The following is a 17,181-nucleotide window of genomic DNA, read 5'->3' as shown; positions in this document are numbered from 1 at the left end:
CCTACCTTTCTGACAGTAGGGTAATGTGGGAAACCAGTTCCCATCATCCTGGCACGTGACTGACTCTTGGATACTGAGCATGTAGCCTTCATCACACTCTATCCTCACTTGAGTCCCAACTGTGTAATCATTTTTGCTTGTATAAACCTCTCTTCCATGGGCAATGACAGGCTTTGTGCAATGAGGTACTGAAAGGAAGAGAAAAAATATAAGGACTTCATGCATTTTAAGGAAGAACCCCATAAAGAAGCACAGAGAAGGCAGTAGATTTCTACTGATGGTAGCAGATATACCCTGTATGGAGCAACACAAACCTCTGCTGAAGTCACCAAGTCGAGGTGATACAGCATCTCTCCTACCTGGAATACACTCTGGTGCTGCCCGGTTCCACGTGCCATTGTTTGTACACTGAAGTATGACATAATCATCACGATCCTTGAAAACATAGCCAGGGTCACAAGTAATTCGGACTCTGTCTCCAAACACATACGCATCTTTTTCATCCCAGGCGCTTATGCGCATTCCCTTCTTGGTAGCTGGATTTGGGCAACTAACTCCTGAGAAACACCAAATAGTGTGAAATCATGACAAAAGGTACCTCGATGACAGCAGGTCTGTTTGAGGCAGAAGGAGAATGAATGGCCATTTCTGGATATTCTTAAAGGCTGGGTGTGCATATGAAGTTATTGCAACCCGCCACCAGTGCTGATGGACACCATGAGGGTTTCATGGATGTATATTCATGGCTGTACATTCCCCTCCCCAATGGGCACTGACAGCACCACACCATCCCATCTTAGTGGTGGTGATCTGATTTTATCATGGGTTCAAAGGAGCAGAAAGCACATCTGGTAGATAAGGTAGACTGCACACAGATTCTTTAATTGGGAATACTTTACCCAAGCACAAGGATACTTAAACTAGAGGAACACGCACTTACTTTGACAGGGAGGTGGAATTTCAGTCCATGTATAGTCTGGAAGACAACTGATGTGTTGCATCACTACTCCAGGGCTGAACTCATAGCCTGACTTGCATTCATAAGTGATGACAGTCTCAATAGGAAATAAATTGCCCGCTAGTCTTGCTTTAACAGCATTCTGCACATCAGGAGGGTCATCACAGCTGCCTGGGGGTGAAATGAACACTCCATGACATTGCCAATGAGAAAGCAGTGAGGTGCACACAATGTGAGAGGATCTGGGGGGGAAAAACATGGGCTTGTGTGATCTTCCTGAGGTTCACTTAAAGCAATTGTCTGAGTTTAGTGATACCGAAAAGTGAATAAAATAGAAATAAAATGAAATGCATTATCTGTTATTACAGTGTATGGTGATTGACACTAACTTGCTGCAATGACGTGCAATTTCCAACAAAGCCAAATACTCCCCACCCTAATCTACCAGTGACCTTTAAAAGCACTGAGCATAGAAAGGTCAGGTCAGTTCCTCAGAATTCTAAGCTCTCATCAAGTTTAGATCTTGGAACAAGACTTCAGCTATAAAGCCCAAAAAACCATCAAGTCCCACACCTACATCATCTCCAGCAAGCTGCTGGGAAACAAAAGCACAAGGCACTGCGGTGCAAGAGGCAAAAACAGAATACAGCCCACAGCCCCCATAGCAATGGCTTGGATCACATCCCTGTGGGCACTCACTGCGTTGGCATTGCGGTAGCGGTGGGTCCCAGCTACCATCCTCCTGGCACATGGCTGTGTCGCTGCCCAGCAGCGAGTAGCGGAATTCACAGTCGAAGACAACGGCATCACTGTAGGTGTATTCAGCCTTGTACCCGCTCTGCAGCCGGCCGTGCTCCACCTGGGGCTCCCTGCAGCTCACCACTGAGTGGGGGAGATGATGCTGCTCAGGCGATGGGTGATGGGTCAGGGGGAGGTGATTGAAAAGCATTGGAGCGGTCAAGGTGAATAAGGCATGGGCAGCCTGGTGTTGGCAGCCACTAATATGGGTGAGGAGATGCAACTGGATGAATACTCCCTTCCTAGGTCCCCCATGGGCAGTTTGCTGCTCACCTTTGCACTCCGGGGCTGGCTTGTTCCACACACCATTCACATTGTCATTGGTTGTACAGAAAATAGAGGCATCCCCCACCAGGGAGAACTGCTTCTTCCCCCTGCTGTTAGTGTGGCAGCGGTAGGTGACAGAAGCTCCATAAGTGAAGAGCTCGACGGTACCTCCGTTGTGCTCTCCATTAGCTATTTTTGGAGGGGGTAAACATGGAATCGCTATAGAAAAAAAGAGTTGGAAAATTAATGTTAATTAATGTCTGAAGTTGAGACACAAACACCTGAGGTGCCAGAAATTAGAGGCAGGTCTCAGGGCAGCTCTGCCTCACAACTGGGTGGTTTGGGGGCACGTCCCTGTGATGTGGAGCTGCCTTCCATGGGATGCAGGATGGAAAACACCAAGAAAAGTGTTTTTCCATATTTCCAACATGCAGTGAATGACTAAAGCCCTCTGTATCTTCATCCAGCACCATTCAAACAGCAGCTGAGCTGCAGGACTCTACTTACGATCACAGATGGGAATGTTTCCATCCCAAGCAACATCCCCATCTTTAATCACACATCTTATATGGGAATTTCCAACCAGTCTATACCTGCATGGAGAAGAGGAGAGGGAATTACTGGTCAAGTACAATTTAGATTATATTAAATTTCATTTAGAATACCACCAGCAGGATTTCTTTGGCTTCCTTATCCCAACCCAACCAAATCCATAGTCACTATTTTACAGACGATTGGGCTGAACATCCCCTCAGGGTCACAAGGACCTGCAGGACCTCCAGTACCCCCAGCTTACCCAGTGTCACAGCTGTAGTTTGCTATGGACCCAAAGGTGAATTGCTGTGCTTCCACAAGCCGACCATTGATCGGCTCTCCAGGGTAACTGCAGGGCTTTGCTGGGGGACAATAGGACCAGAGTTAGTTCTTCAGGTTCATGGAGAATCAGGAACATCCAGCAGGAGAGCTGAAGGCCCCTCCAATACTGAGCAAGCAGGTAGACTGGAGTGTTATATATTCTGAGTATAGTCAGTCAGTGGTCAAAGGACACCAGGGACTCCATCACTGTTGCTCACTCCTACCACCTCCCCACCACCTGAATGCTGCTCCAGCCCAACGAGCCAACGGATTCACCCAAAGTCAGAAGTCAACTCACGTAAGCAGAAGTTGTTTGATCCTTTCCACCTGTTTCTTTCACAAACGTAAGTGTTCCTGGCCCTGAAATTTCTCATGTAGCCCGGCCGACAGCGGTATTCCACCACATCAAAGGTGGAATATGTCCTGTTGTACAGGTAGTCTTCTTTCAGCTCTGCAAATGAGAACCGTGGTGGAGCATCGCAGGCACCTACCAACAGAAACACCATAAGAAAACACTGGGGAAAACTGAAAATCAGAGGGTGGATTGCTCTGAAAGCCCAGTCCATAAAACTCAATGGAGAAGGAAGCAAAGGAGAGAAGGGAAACTGCAGCCTGCGGTGGGATGAGCATCACTCCATGTATCACTTTGCACTCCTCATATCTCATCCAGCACTAAGGATGGTGACACAGCCTACACCAACAGCTGCCTTATCCTCAAGTAGTACACAAGTCAATGCACCTTTTTCTTTACCTAGAATAATTTTACAGCCATTCTGCATAGAAAGCAAAAAGGTTGTGATCAGATTCACGGGGCTCTTCAAGTGCAAAAGCAAAGAGATAAATAGGAACAAGGATCAGGAAAGAGTTTCCCCTTGGGGGGGATCCCAGCTCAGCTTCATATTTGCTTACCCTGGATGCCCACCACCAGGACAGCAGTGAGGAGCAGCACCAGGACAACAGCACAGCTCCTTGGTTTCATTGACCCCAGAGCTGTCACCATCCTCATCCTGACCACGTTGCAGATGTCACAGCATGCTTTTTCTAGGCCAAATAACCTGTAAAAATAGTGGGAGAAAGAAGAAAAGCATTGAGTTTACTCTTGGGGTCACACCATGGCTGATTGCAGACGCTAAGCTGGTCCTGCAGGCATCCCTTCACTGGTCTTCTCTTTGCATATGTGACTGCACTAAGGGTCAGAGAGCCCTATCTGACTTGCAGCTCTCCAGGATCATCCCTTATGAGCCCAAACCCTCACAAGTTTACACACTGACTGCTTACCTTCCTACTGGATGCAATACAGCCCACCTTGGTGCTTTGCCTGGAGGCGACTGATGAGAAACTGGTCACTAAAATAAAGCTAAGCACCTCCTTATAAAGTTACTCCTCCCTTTCTCTACTCATCTGCCCTGAGCTCTTCTTGTTGCTGATTCATTGTTCTGGCTTTAATTCACTCCTTGCTCATCATTTCATCCAATTTATTCTACTTTTCCCTTAGAGCTGTAATAACACCCCCAGATCCCACTCCTGGAGCTCAGCTCACCTTACCTGGGCTCTGCAGGGGATGGCACCAGACTGGGCTCTGCAGGCAGTGATGGGTGCATCCAATGGCACTGACACAGCCCTGCTGTGCTGAAGGAGGGGTTCCGATCCACCCACACGCTCAGAAATGGCTGCACACAGCAAACCACATGCTCTACAGGGACCAGACCCTTGCCAGTTCTCCTATCAATGATTAACTGCTCCTAGCAAGAAAGAAGATGTTTACCCAACCCACGAAACAAAAACGCTAGAGAATTGAACGCAACCCAAGCAGATGTTGAAATTGTTTGCTGTGTGCAGAGCTGCCAGTTGAGATGATCTGGAGGTGAAGGCATCCAGTGCTGGTCCCTGCACAATGCCCATGGGTGTCCTCAAGATGATGGCATCCCTCCGGGCACTGCAGTTCTTACCTGAAAGCTTTAAGGCCAGCAGTGCCTATGGGGTTTCCTCACTCAGCTCAGCAGCACACTGGGCTCAGCTCATTGATGCTGCACACAACTCTCCCTGTTTTCCAACAAGAGTGTTGGCAGAACCCACAACCATTTGCTCTTTTTGCACTTTAAAGCTTCAATTGCCAACACAAATCCAGCAGTGCCCTTTTTACCCTGCATTGTGTTTCTTGCAGCTCCACCTCACATCCTCAGCCCCAGAGGGAAATATTACCTTCCCAAAGCCTGCCTGAGCCAAAACACAGCGGAACAGATTTGGTTGTCTAAACCACAGCAAGCTGGGCCTTGTTTAGTCGCTCCCAGCAGGCAGTGACCTCTGCTGACTATTTACAGGAAACCCAGTTAATCCCAAACCCAAACACAGGCTCTTCTGATTTATTCTTTCCAGGTGGCATGGGACAAGCCCAACTGTGTGTGCTGAAGGCACATGGATTACTTAGGGAAGGGGATGGCACCCACCTCTCCTGCCCCCCATGTTCCCTGCCCCATGCTCACCCTCACCCCCCAGTGCTTCCCATGCACTCCTTGAGTTCAGCATCACCCTCTGCGTGCAGGTTTGGTGACACACTTATAGCAAACAGGCACAGATAAACGAGAGGAAACAAGATTGTATCTTTAAAATCTCTATATTGTAAATCAACGCTCACGGGCTAATTGTGCGTATAAGTGCAAAGAGTACACAACACAACTCTGCATACATTGCTTTTCTTTTTAAAACCTAGGGGAAAAAAAAGACCATTAGAAAGCAGTAACACAGCAGAGCTGCACGGAACACAAAACATCACCCTCCCCACGCACAGCACAAGGATGCAGTTTGCAAGCAGCAGCGATGCAGAGCAGCGCCCTGAGACCAGCACAGAGCACCATCAAAAGCGGATGGAAATAGAAATCAAAGAGATACAGGAGTAAAATCTGGTGTTGGTGCAATGCTCACAAAACAGGCAAGCCCACAGCTGGACATTCAGCCCTTAGTGAGCTACTGGAGTGCTTTGAATGCAGCCCAACACTGCAGCTCTGTATGACCAGCAGTCATACAGAGTTAATCCTAAATTCAGGTAAATTGTGCAACCCTTATTTATCCTGGCCTGTTTGCACGAGCAGTGCCAGGGCAGTCAGGTGGTTTCAAGGAAGCTCCTGGCACCCAGCACAAGCAGAGACTCACCTGGGACATGCAGCACCTTGTGCCATCACCTCCCATTCACCTGCATGGTCACCATGAATTTGCCACTGCTCTGCCTTACAGAGGCATGTATTAAGATGCAGGAGGAGAAGCTATGCTTTGGCTTAAAGCATCGAGGGATGGTCTGACCACTGCAGATGGCTGTCCCAGCACCAGCACACAGCTGGGAAGCACAGGAACCCACAGCCACCCATCAATGCAGGGCAGACATTAAGCAGCAGTTAAAAACTGACATCTACCAACACTCATGAATTCTGGCAGGGGGAAATAAAACAGCTATGCCTCTTTACAGCCTTTAGCTCCTCAATGACACGCATACAGCTAACTCCTTATCACTGTGTCTAGTTATTACAGCATGTTGTGCGTGAACAGCTCACAGTAGGCATCTGCTGGTGGCCTCTTGCAGCCAACCCATCCCAGCATGTTTGTGCGTTGGAGGCTCACTGCTGTGCTATGGAGCCTATAGAACTATTCCTTCAACTCTTTGTTTCCCCTTCCCTTTCCCCTCCAAGCCCTGGCTTATTTCTAACAAACAGTAAAACAAGGACGACTGCTCAGTGGGAACAACCTAAGGAGTAAAAGAAATAAAACTCAGGTTTTTTTACCCCCCTGAATTTCATCCCTCTCAAGCAGAACTGCTTAAGATCAACACAAAACTTCAGCAGACTGCACATCCTGAAGGGTTTGGGATGCATTTGCTGTGGCTCTTATCTCAGCTTGAGAGAATTAAAGCTCTGGGAGTGTTTACAACACAGGTAAACCTCAGCCCACTGAGCACAGGCAGAGCATGGAGCTCATGTATCTATGGGTGGGCACTGATTTACACACTTAATACACACAGCCTAGGTCCCATAGTTACAGATCCTGGAGTCATTGGACAGAGTAGGTCTGTAACAGCCTCCTGCTCAACCCCAAATGCCCATTTCTTCACCTTATTTCGGGGCTGCAAACCTGATAGTCTTGCCCTAATTTCAAGGGGGACATGAGGAGTGAGAGATAATGGAGTTTGGCAAAGAACTCATAAGAGAAAAGTGAACATTCAGGGGTGTCATCACCCCACCTCTTGGCAGGGCACCCCAATAACAAGCAGCCAGCACTGAAGGAGTGAACCACCACTGCCCTAAGAACTACAACAGCTTCAGCTCCACAAAAGGCAGCATTACATCAGCAACGTTCACAGCTTACTCATAAGTGAGTACAGAATAGTGCTGTGGGTCTAAAATCTGGTACAAGAGATAATGAGCAAAATAATATCACACACACATAACGGCCCCATTGCTGCTCGTCACCTCACCCACAGCCCAGACCCCTCACTACCTTCAGACAACAAAAACTATCTCAACATAGATGCTTATTGTGAGAGGTTTTGGCTAAGGTAAAGGGAACAGGATAGGAAGCGTGGAATGCAGGAAGGAAATGGTGCAGTGCAATGCAGAGTGAGGAATTTCTGCTGCAAGAGAAAAGCATCCACAAAGCCCAGGAGGAAGGAAAACAGGGTGAGGTGTGCAGCAGTGGAAGGACAAAGCAGGGTTTGAGCCCAAATGCAGCTTGGCTGCTCCCAGATTGCAATGGTCACATCCATGTCCTTGTCTGTGTGGGTCAAACCCTTCCCAAAGCAAAGCAAGAGGCTCAAGTCTGGGGATTCAAAGCAACAGCCATAGAAGACAAGCAATACCTGGAGTGCTTCTGCTTGTTACATTGCACTGAGTAACTCTGAGCTCAGAGATGGTAAATACTGAATAAAACCTGGGAACGGGGTCTGATGAGAACATCTTCCAAAGAACAATTGATTCAGCAAGCAGGGAGAGGCACAGAGGAGGCCTTGAGCAGCACACACAAAGCATGGGGACAGCTTGCTCACATGTCCTGCTGCTCACACACACACACACAAGTTAAAAGCAGCTGATAAATCTTCGCAGGGAGTTCTGTGCAGTGCCATGGCAGACACTGAGTGCTCACAAGGACGGGGTGGCTGCAGGAAGGCACCGCTCACTGTGCTCCCTGGTGGCATCATTGGGCTCCTGCTGTCCAAATGCAGCCCTACACCTCTAGGCCAGCCAGCCTCTGTAGAGAGAAAAGCACAAGTTAGAACATGGTTCAACCAATCAGTGCTAAACCAAATGGCACCACAGACAGATGCTTTGCAGCACAGAAACCAACCAGCTCCACACCTGGCTGCATCTGTTCAAGGTTCTGCTTATGAACTTGTTCCTGAGCAGATAATTTCTTCCTGCCTCACCATTCAGCCTCATGCAGAGCTCTCCCAGCTGCCCCGAGTCTGAAACCTTGTAGGAATGAAGCTGTTTGCAACTCAGGGTCATTCCATTCTATTCCTCTCCATAGGAAATAACACTTCCAGAGAAACAAGTGAATGTTGCATTTACAAGCACATGGACTATAACCTGGCAGCCACGATGTCCTGCAGCAGCTGCCTGCTCACTCCATGTCCCAGAGCACAGGCAATGGTCCCAGAGACCTGAGCTGCATCACACAGCAGTGCTTTACATGCTGCAAAGAGGGGTGTGCAATCAGTATGCACCATTTGTTAGCTTCTTACCCAGCCATCAATGCTCTGCACTAAAGCAGCAGGCACAGCCCTCAAGCCAATTTGCTGACAATTAGCAGCAAGCATCAACATTTCAGTCCAACATTCAATTCAGGAAACTCAGACCCTGCATTCTTTCCATTTGTGATAAGAGAAATATAATAACAGAACGGCCTTCCCAGCAGTGACACTTAATAAGTAACCATCAGAGTTAACTCACAATAGCTGCCCACATGCTGTTTTCTCAAGTAAAAACCCCACTATTACGGGAGGGTTTGTAGAGGAATGAAGGAAGTTGGACCAAATTCCCTTCCTGGATGCCTCTGAGGAATTATTATTATTATTTTAAACAAAAGAGAAAGCAAATAAAGGATAATGTTAGAAGGGTAATTTTTCATTGCTGGCATATGCATTCATTTGTTATACACAGCCCCTTGCAGTTCGGAGGAGCAATGCCCTCCCTCACATGGAGGTAATGCACAACCTCCCCAACCAAACCTTCACCTTCCCTCCATCCATCAGCAAATGGAACCAGCAATCACTCCACTAAATCCAGCTCTCTGCACTTGAAGCCAAAGCACCAGCAGCCCTCAGGTCAAAGGCACTCTCATGTCTCAGGGTCCAGCATCCAGCGGTGCAGATGCAACACCCAAAGCTTTCTAGAATGCTCTCACAGATGGGTAAAAGCAGGTTGGATCTTGTGGTCACCCCAAGTGCATAGGGACCAACATTACACTCTGCAGGGAAGCACACCAAGAGCTATCCAATATGGATGGAACCTCAGCCCTGGCAGCACCCTGAACCCATCAAGGTCCCCTTAGTGACTAATTATTGCACACCAACACTTCCTTCTGCTCAGTGCATTTGACTTTCCCCAAACTGGTTTCCATGCAACTTCAGCCAAGAGAAATCCTACTTACTAAAGCACAACAGAATGCACACAAGCTGCTCTCAGTGGTACTCACAGGCAAGCATTTCCCACTTGAGGCTGCAAAGGAAAAAGAAACAGCATAGGAGAGTTCCAAGTGCATTTTAAAGGTAGTTTACAAGCAATAGTAACAGCAGGGAAGGAAATGAGGAAAGAAGAGAAGCAACCAACAGGGTTCAGGGTAGGGAGATACAGGGCAGAGCTCCAGGACAGCACTCACCATCCCCACTCACACTGAAAGCAGTGGCTCCTGGGCCACTAGATTTTAATGCTACAGCATCACAGCTGCAAACAGCTTGGAAAACACTGAGCTGGGAAATGTCTGAGATTAAAGCTGCTTACTGTTGAAAATTAAATCCTTTATAGAAGAGCCACAGCTCTACTCAGTCTCACACTGCACTGAGGGGAACAAGATGCACAACGGCCCCAACTGGCTGCACCATCAAATCTGGATAGAGATGATATCTGTAACTTTCCAATCAAGCTCTTGTTGGAAAGCATGACCCTGAACGAACCACCCTGCTGATGGCAACTCACCTACATATCCCAGTTGGTCTTTAATGATCCATATTGCACATGATGTTATGATGTGGAATACTGACAGCAACATTACAAAACCATGACAGGGGGCAGGGTTTTATAAACCTCGGGCACAACAATTCTAGCTTAATGGAAAGATTTTCATGCTTAATGGAGAGATTTTCATGCATTTCCTTGTGGCATTCGGGTATTTTAGGATGTTTCTGCCGGGACTACAGCCATGGTTGGGTGCTATGGGTGGCAGGGGAGGGGAAGCAGAGCAAGGCACCACCTGGACAGTGGCCTGCAGCCGGGGCTGAGCAGCTGCACCTCGAACCTGCAGGTCAGTGGGGCCGCTCCCAACGCTGTGATGCCGCGGGCGCTGCTCTGTGGCCGTGCTGGCCAGCGGCGTCAGGCTGCTCCTCCTCATCCTGCCTGGGCTCTGGCTTGTGGGAAGGCGGCTCTGGTTGCAGGTGGAGGACATCACAAGGAAGGGAAAAGGGGAAGCAGATGTTACAACTGTGATGCATCCCCGAGAGTCTCCGTTCACGAGTGGACACACGGTGGTGGATGTCTTACACTTGTTTTGCTTGCAGATTCATTTCCTTCTGGCTTTGGGGTTAGTTTGTGTTGGGGTTTTTTTTTGCTTACTGATTTCTACATTCAATTCAGGAAATAGAAGAATAGAAAAAGCTTCCCTTATTTACTCTCAAAGTAGTTTGTTCCAAAGGAAGCACAAGGTAGAAGCATCCTCTGACTCCGCCAAGCAGCACCAATGAATTCAGTATAGGAATCACACAGGCAGCACAGCAACAAGACTGAGACAATATCAAACAACCCTTCTCCTTTGGAGCCCTTCCTAGAACCTCCTACAGCACCACAGGGTGGCTAAAAGCCTCCATGCACTACCAGAGCTGAAGGTGTGCTCAGTTCAGTTCCTGCAATCTAACACAGAGCACAAACAACAGCAGAAACCTCCACAGAATGCTTGCAAAACACAGCTGAGATCCAAAGGCAAAGATCCCTGTCACTAAGCAAGCTACAAACATCCTCACCTCAAAGGAAGGGATGAGCCCTGTGCTTTCCACCAACAGCACAGCAGCCTGTCCTGGAGGCTGCTGAACCCACAAGGTGCAGCATTACACACCTACAGCTCTGAAATGGGCTGAGAGCTCAGGAAGGCAGCAAGAATTCCCTAAATACTTTGTGTTGATAGCAATAATTCCAAGCAGACACGCCAAACAAGCATCAACAACAAGACCTAGGATTTAAAGATGCACATCCTAACCCAAATAGCTCCAGTTTGCTCATTTCTGCCCCAGAAAACACTGCTTCAAAATATCCCCCACTGTCTTGGGAAGCACCACATGCAATGAGTTCTGCTTCTGAAGCAGCTTTGCAGGCACTGAAAGCAACCGACCACTTCTAGGTGGGAGAGCTGCAGTTGATTTATGTCCAAGGAAGGCAAACGTTGAGCAACCAAATGAAGCAAGAGGCAGAACAAGGCAGCTCGACTTACTGAGTTGAGGGAAGGTTTGTCCCGGTGGGTGTTCACCGCTTCCACATTCAGGGTGATGGTCTCCACTTTACAACCTTAACCAAACAGAATGGGGAGTTCATAGGAGGAGATGTGATTCATTTTATAATCCATTTAGAATAAAAAACCATGTTAAAACTGCATGCCAAGCGAGCAGGTGGTTATTTCTTGTTCCTAAACTAAAACCAAAAACCTGATGAAGATTCTGCATTAAGAGAATTCACACTCTGGTTACTTTTTGGTTTAGAACCTCACTGTGAGAGCTCAGAGCTCCATCCCCTGACCTTGGGTGTCTCTAGGGACAGGGATATCCACACCAATTATTATTTAATACTTATATCCAATCTACATCTCCAATACACACCATCCCATTGCTCCCACCACCATCACCAAAAGCACTGACAGCAACAACTGCTGTACCCACCCAAAGCAGGGGATGAGGAGGCACGTACCGTAGGCAACTGGGGTGAGCTTGAGGATGGCATGCAGGGGACAACGCAGGTAGGGCAGCTCATCTGCAGGAGAGGCAGCATCAGCTTTAACTTCAAGGTTCCACCATAGCCCCCCCAGCACCGCTGACGGGGACCCCAACCCCACAGCACAGGGCAAACTATAGCAGCTGTGCACTGCTCAGCACCACACAGCATTACACTGCCCCATAGCATGCCCCAGAGATGCTGTGATCCCATAGAGATGCTCCTCAATTAAGCACTTCTGGAAACAAGAGCTAAGCAGAAAAGCCAGCATGGGAAGGCACTGAGCACTGTGCCCTCATGGGGCACATCCTGCAAAGCTCAGCTGAAATGCAATGGTTAAACCATTTCACAAGTGCTTTGGTTTTGTTTTCTATTCTAAAGCAGTTCCTCCATTGTCAAGAAAAACAATCAAGACAGCAATTACCAAACACCCACCCAAAAACCCTGAAAAAAAGAGCAAAAATAGAAGGCAGCCCCCACCAGCATGTGCTTATTTCTATACCTGCACTCTTATCCAGGAAGTAAGCAAGGAGGCACCTCATCACTGCCTGGTGGGAGATGACGAGGACGTTGCCCTGCCGCTCCAGCTCCATAATTACAGGTTCCAGGCGTTGAACCAAGTCCTGGTAGGACTGCAAAACAAAATAGAGGAGTTTTTGCAAGGGGTTTTGTAAACAGACTCGGTGTAGAAGTAGCAATTAAGGCAGCTTCACCTTCAGGAAAGTATCGGTTAAAGCATCAAAGTGCAGAAGAGATGGAGTAAATAGAGGGGGGGAAAATAAGGCAACAGCTCTGGGTGGAATTGGATGGCAGCAACCCTCAGCTAACAGGAAGTTGAGATTAGTGCTAACTCTTAGCGAGTGCAATTTGAAAAGAAAATAAATAAACCACTCAATTGTACATTTAAATACGGCCGTGAAGTAAAACCAGAAGTGACTCCATCCCCCACCCACGGCCACTTCTCTTCCTGGGGTGATTTTCCATAGGGACAACTCAGCTTCAGCACAACGAACCTGCTTCATGCACTGCTGGAACAACGAGCACTGCTCCCTCCCTCTAAAACAGAGCTGGCTTTCCTAAGGCTTTCTATTTCTAATGGAAATACTGGGGATAGAGAGCTGAAATCAAGCAAAGCCCCTCTATTCTACTCATCACATTGCCCTGTGAATAATGCAGCACACTGAGTGCTCTCACCTCTCCTCCAGGATAGCGATAGAGGTATTTCTCCTGATCCCTCAAGGCAAACTCCTCGGGGTATTTGGCTTCGATCTCTGCATAAGTCATTTCTTCACACACCCCCTGCAGGAAGCACAACTCCGTGCAGCATCACTTCAGCAGATGTACAGCAATTCAGAACACAAACATGAGCACAGCACCAGCGTTTCTTTTGCCCAGAAAAGAGTGAGTGCCAGCAAGGCATTGCATACACCCCATGAGTGCATGGTCTGCTGTGCAAGCTGACAGTTCCAGGTGCTTCCAGCCCCATCGAGTGACCCTAAACCTGATGGGGTGGAGGGTTCCATGCACAGCCATGGCTGGAAGATTTGAGGGATGGTCAGGAAACACTTTTATGCCCAATTTATTTCCCACCTAGAAAAGCAGAAGGCTCCACCGTGCCCCACTCACAGCATCGATCTCGTTGAGGATCTTCCATTGCTCATAGGTGACCCCCAGAGACTCAGCAGTCTGGATGGTGCGTTTCAGCTGGCTGGTCCACACCTTCAGCTCCACAATCTCCTGCTCCTCAATGAACTTCTTCAGCGCCTGTGCAAACTGGGAGAGAGCAGACGAGCTCAGGAGCTGCACTGGGAAGCTGCCCCCCCTACATGCCCTTGCTGTGGGTGCAATGTGGGCTGTGTCACTTTGCAATGCAGCCATCTGAGTGCTGCAGAACCAAACCTGCTTGCCACGTGGCGACAGCCCAGAGTCCCCTCCAATCTTGCCAAGGAGGTTATACTCGCTCTCACCGTGCCGGCAGAGGTAGATGGTGCGTGGCTGCACGTGGATGTTCATTAGGTAATAGACGATTTTGCTCTGGATGTAATCTTGGACTCTGTTCACTAGGAACCGCTGTCCCACATTGATCACTTTAATGAAGGAAAGATCTCTGGAGTCAACATAAAATAAGAACACCCACACGCCGGGTTTGACAACTGACACACGTGCAGGCGTCCCCCAGCTCTATGCCCTGAGTTAAAGGCACCAGCACTACTGCAGGGACACGGGGCACACCGTGCTTGCACAGGGAGCATCGCATTCAAATCCACTGCAACCCGAGGGCATCGCCTTCACACGAGCAAATCTCAGCTTTGGGAGTGCTCCAGCACAAGCACTGCATGTCTTCGGGCACAGAACACAAAGCAGCAAAGCAAAGCAGCTCAGGGACAGAGCACAGCCCGGGCTGGCTGCTTACTTGTCGTACTCATCAGGATCGAGGGGTTGGTACGTGACCTTGTAGCACTCGATCCTCTTCAGGAAATCATCCATCACATTCTCCCTGTTTCTTTCAGGGTAATCAGGGCTGGAGACCTTCACCTCCTGCCGAGCAGAACGAGACACGTGGGGAGAGCTGAGCAAACACAACACGGAGCAAAAGCAGCACTGAACATCATCATCCTTCCCTTCTGAAACAAGTCAGCATTGTTTAGTGCTGTCTGGTAGAAAAACCTGCCCCTGGCAAGGCAACAAAAGGCGATGGGGAGATACACTGCAGTGCTTGGCCCCAGCACAGACACAGCTGCCTCTCATCCCACGTTCAAGGTCAAACACTGCTCAGCTTCAACTCATAACCAACTTCAACAACTGCACCTTCCGCTTTTATAACCCATAAATCTTCAATAGTCTTTGCAAGCTGAGATGTAATAGCACCATGGGGAAGCACCATTCAGCCCCCAGCTGGCACGTGCAGCAGAGGGAATGCCTGCAACCATCCAGCTGCAGTCTGAGCAGAATCCTGATCCCCCTGGCATTGAGCACATCCCTAATGCCAATAATCCACTAGCAGTGCTGCGAGCAGAGCTGGTGACCTTGCATAGCACACAGCTCCATGGCACAGAGCTTGGCAACGCACCAGGATGTTGGCAGCAATGACCTCCGGATCGTCGCACACGGATTCCACAAAGAACACCTGTAAAGGAAGCAGTGAAACGTGTTTTAGAGGACCAAGAGCTCTGCCTTTACTCAGCAGACAAGAACAGCTCCAGCACTGCGATCCCAGTCACAAATGAAACACAGCAGCATTACCTTGAAAGCATTTTCCTTAGCAAAATTTAAGATCAGGTCCCGTCTTTCTCGAGTCGTGTTGGTTGCATCAAACACCTACCAGGAAAGAAGTGGCCGTGAGAAGGTTTATCTACAGCTCCTAAAGCAGCCCCAAATGATTTGGGATTACAATCGGGTTCCCGAATGCTCTGGGCAGCTTTGAATAACCCAGATATAAAACACCCCATGGTGTGTTTGGCTGGGAAGGGCCTTACAGCTATCTGGCCACACTCCTCCAGGAGATACGCCTTCACATCCTGTAGGGCCACCAAGGCACATCGTCTGCAGGAGAGAAATACAGTGTCAGAGCAGGTGTAGAGCATTACAGACTGGAGGTCCTCTGAGCCTCTGAGATAGGGAAAATCCAGCTGTCTCCTCCCTCCACAGATGGGAAGCGCCCAGCCCTGCTTCCTTCCAGCTCCTGGGAGCTCGACAGAGCTGAACTCTGCTTAAAACCCCATTTCCCATGCTCCTATCCCTGCCTTAGGGATGCCCCAGTTGCTGCCCCCATCAGTTGAGGCTCCACACAGACCCCCAGCCCCACTGCCCACAAAAAGACATCACACAGCACAGCCTATGAGGGCAAAAATCCACACCTTCCCTGCTCCTCTGGGTGCTCCAAGCCCCTGCTTCCTTTCCATCTAGTTCTGATGCCAACAACATTCCCACGCACCCAGAGATCCTGCCAAGGGATCCGTGCACTGTACTACCTCCTTCCATGGCATTCAATGTTATTTGGTGCTACAGAAACACACAGGCTGCCAACCCCGAGCCTAAGCAGACCACGGGCCATCTGTGCAGCCCTGCAATGCCAACTCACTTGCGGATCTCCATCGCTTCCTTGTTATCATGCCTGAAGAAGTCATAGGATTTGTAGGACTTGACAGCTTCCCGGCGATACACCCCTAAATTGAACACTTGGGACAGAAAGCAACACAGTGCTGAGATGGGAACCCACCAACACCCTCCCACCCGTGTTAATGGGGCTGTGTGGGCGCACACACACCTCGGGTGGGCACCCCGATCCAGTTGAGGTAGCGAGTCAGCTTCTTGGAGATGTAGGTCTTCCCCCGGGCTGGCAGCCCGATCATCACGATGAGGGTGGGCGAGTTGGTCATGTAGGATGCCCACGCTGCAGGGGAATGATAGCATGGAACCCAGTGCACAGATAGAGCTACATAGACAGAGCCGGCCGTCCTGCAGCTGGCACCTGGCTCCTAATGAGTGCTGCAAGCAGTGTTAGCTAATGAAAGTGATTAGCAGCGGCGCACCTGCTGCAATTAATGGAGCTAATGCAGCTCTCGGCGGGGCAAATATTTACCCAGCAGGTGCCGGCTGACAAGGGCAGGAGAAAAATGGCTTGAGAATGGAAGAAAACATGGGTTCAAACAGATGGTCACGAAAAACAGGAGGCAGCAGGGCTGCAGCGATGGGCTGACACTGCCAGCAGCACCAAGAGCACCGGGATAGCGAGTCAAACCCACGCGTGGGGTGGGAACCTAGTATTCTGTTAAGCAATAAGACAACCATAAGCTCTCCATGCACGGTTACACGGTACTTACAGCACTTCTTCTCCCCTCCCCGCTGGGCCCCGGCTCTGCCGCCGTGCCGGTACGTTGCCGCCATGGCTCCGCGCCGCCGCGCTGCATGCAAATGAGATGCAAATCACACCCCGGCAAGCGGGCGGGAGAACGGCTCTACGCCACAACCCGCAGCGCGCCCTGCATGCAAATGAGATCCACACCGGCCGCGGCGCGCGCGCGCGCCCGCTTTGGAGACAACCACGATTGGCCGCGGCCTGGCGCCAAATGAAACAGCAGCGCGGGAAGAGATCTCGCGAGATCCAGCGGGCGCTGGGCCGGGTGAGGA

The 17,181-nt window shown here is 49.4% G+C and overlaps 2 protein-coding genes across 9 annotated transcripts in view; both read right to left on the bottom strand.

Annotated features, from left to right (window-relative positions):
* LOC107324773 overlaps positions 1–5,326 on the bottom strand; it is a 44,148-nt gene extending 38,822 nt beyond the window's left edge. Inside the window, exons 1-10 of the mRNA XM_032449345.1 lie at positions 4,424–5,326; positions 3,788–3,933; positions 3,177–3,365; positions 2,820–2,919; positions 2,531–2,616; positions 2,030–2,242; positions 1,658–1,840; positions 941–1,129; positions 360–557; positions 6–188 (exon numbers count right to left, since the gene is read on the bottom strand). Of these exons, the coding sequence (XP_032305236.1) occupies positions 6–188; positions 360–557; positions 941–1,129; positions 1,658–1,840; positions 2,030–2,242; positions 2,531–2,616; positions 2,820–2,919; positions 3,177–3,365; positions 3,788–3,933; positions 4,424–4,479 (1,543 nt within the window). The 5' untranslated portion in view covers positions 4,480–5,326. The remainder of the gene's footprint in view (positions 1–5; positions 189–359; positions 558–940; positions 1,130–1,657; positions 1,841–2,029; positions 2,243–2,530; positions 2,617–2,819; positions 2,920–3,176; positions 3,366–3,787; positions 3,934–4,423) is intronic.
* Positions 5,327–5,473: 147 nt separating this feature from the next.
* PFKFB2 (6-phosphofructo-2-kinase/fructose-2,6-biphosphatase 2) lies at positions 5,474–17,180 on the bottom strand. Of its 8 annotated transcripts, none has more exons than XM_015885114.2 (16): positions 16,875–17,180; positions 16,319–16,444; positions 16,133–16,229; positions 15,528–15,594; positions 15,295–15,369; positions 15,122–15,178; positions 14,465–14,589; positions 13,951–14,158; positions 13,678–13,824; positions 13,246–13,350; positions 12,554–12,683; positions 12,028–12,090; positions 11,558–11,631; positions 10,331–10,501; positions 9,512–9,579; positions 5,474–8,110 (listed from the first exon to the last, which is right to left on the bottom strand). In XM_015885114.2, exons 1-15 carry the CDS (start codon positions 16,936–16,938, stop codon positions 9,553–9,555), a joined length of 1,536 nt encoding a protein of 511 aa, XP_015740600.1. In that variant the 5' UTR covers positions 16,939–17,180; the 3' UTR covers positions 5,474–8,110; positions 9,512–9,552. The 8 variants fall into 8 exon arrangements, with proteins under 8 accessions (XP_015740600.1, XP_015740599.1, XP_015740602.1 ...); XM_015885113.2 differs by having other exon boundaries at positions 9,557–9,579; XM_015885116.2 differs by having other exon boundaries at positions 10,376–10,501; positions 16,875–17,179.
* Position 17,181: the final 1 nt, after the last annotated feature.

The sequence above is a fragment of the Coturnix japonica genome, chromosome 26 (genome assembly GCF_001577835.2).
Source record: "Coturnix japonica isolate 7356 chromosome 26, Coturnix japonica 2.1, whole genome shotgun sequence".
Classification (NCBI taxonomy): Eukaryota; Metazoa; Chordata; class Aves; order Galliformes; family Phasianidae; genus Coturnix; species Coturnix japonica.
The sequence above is the reverse complement of the archived record's forward strand: the minus strand, read 5'-3'. Positions and strand labels throughout refer to the sequence as shown.

Coding starts and splice junctions, on each gene's coding strand:
- PFKFB2 (XM_015885113.2), bottom strand. CDS start 16,938: ATGGCGGCAACGTACCGGCACGGCGGCAGAGCCGGGGCCCAGCGGGGA. Junction 16,445..16,874: donor GGGAGGGGAGAAGAAGTGCT/GTAAGTACCGTG, acceptor ATTCCCCTGCAG/CGTGGGCATCCTACATGACC. Junction 14,159..14,464: donor GATCCTGATGAGTACGACAA/GTAAGCAGCCAG, acceptor TGTTGACTCCAG/AGATCTTTCCTTCATTAAAG.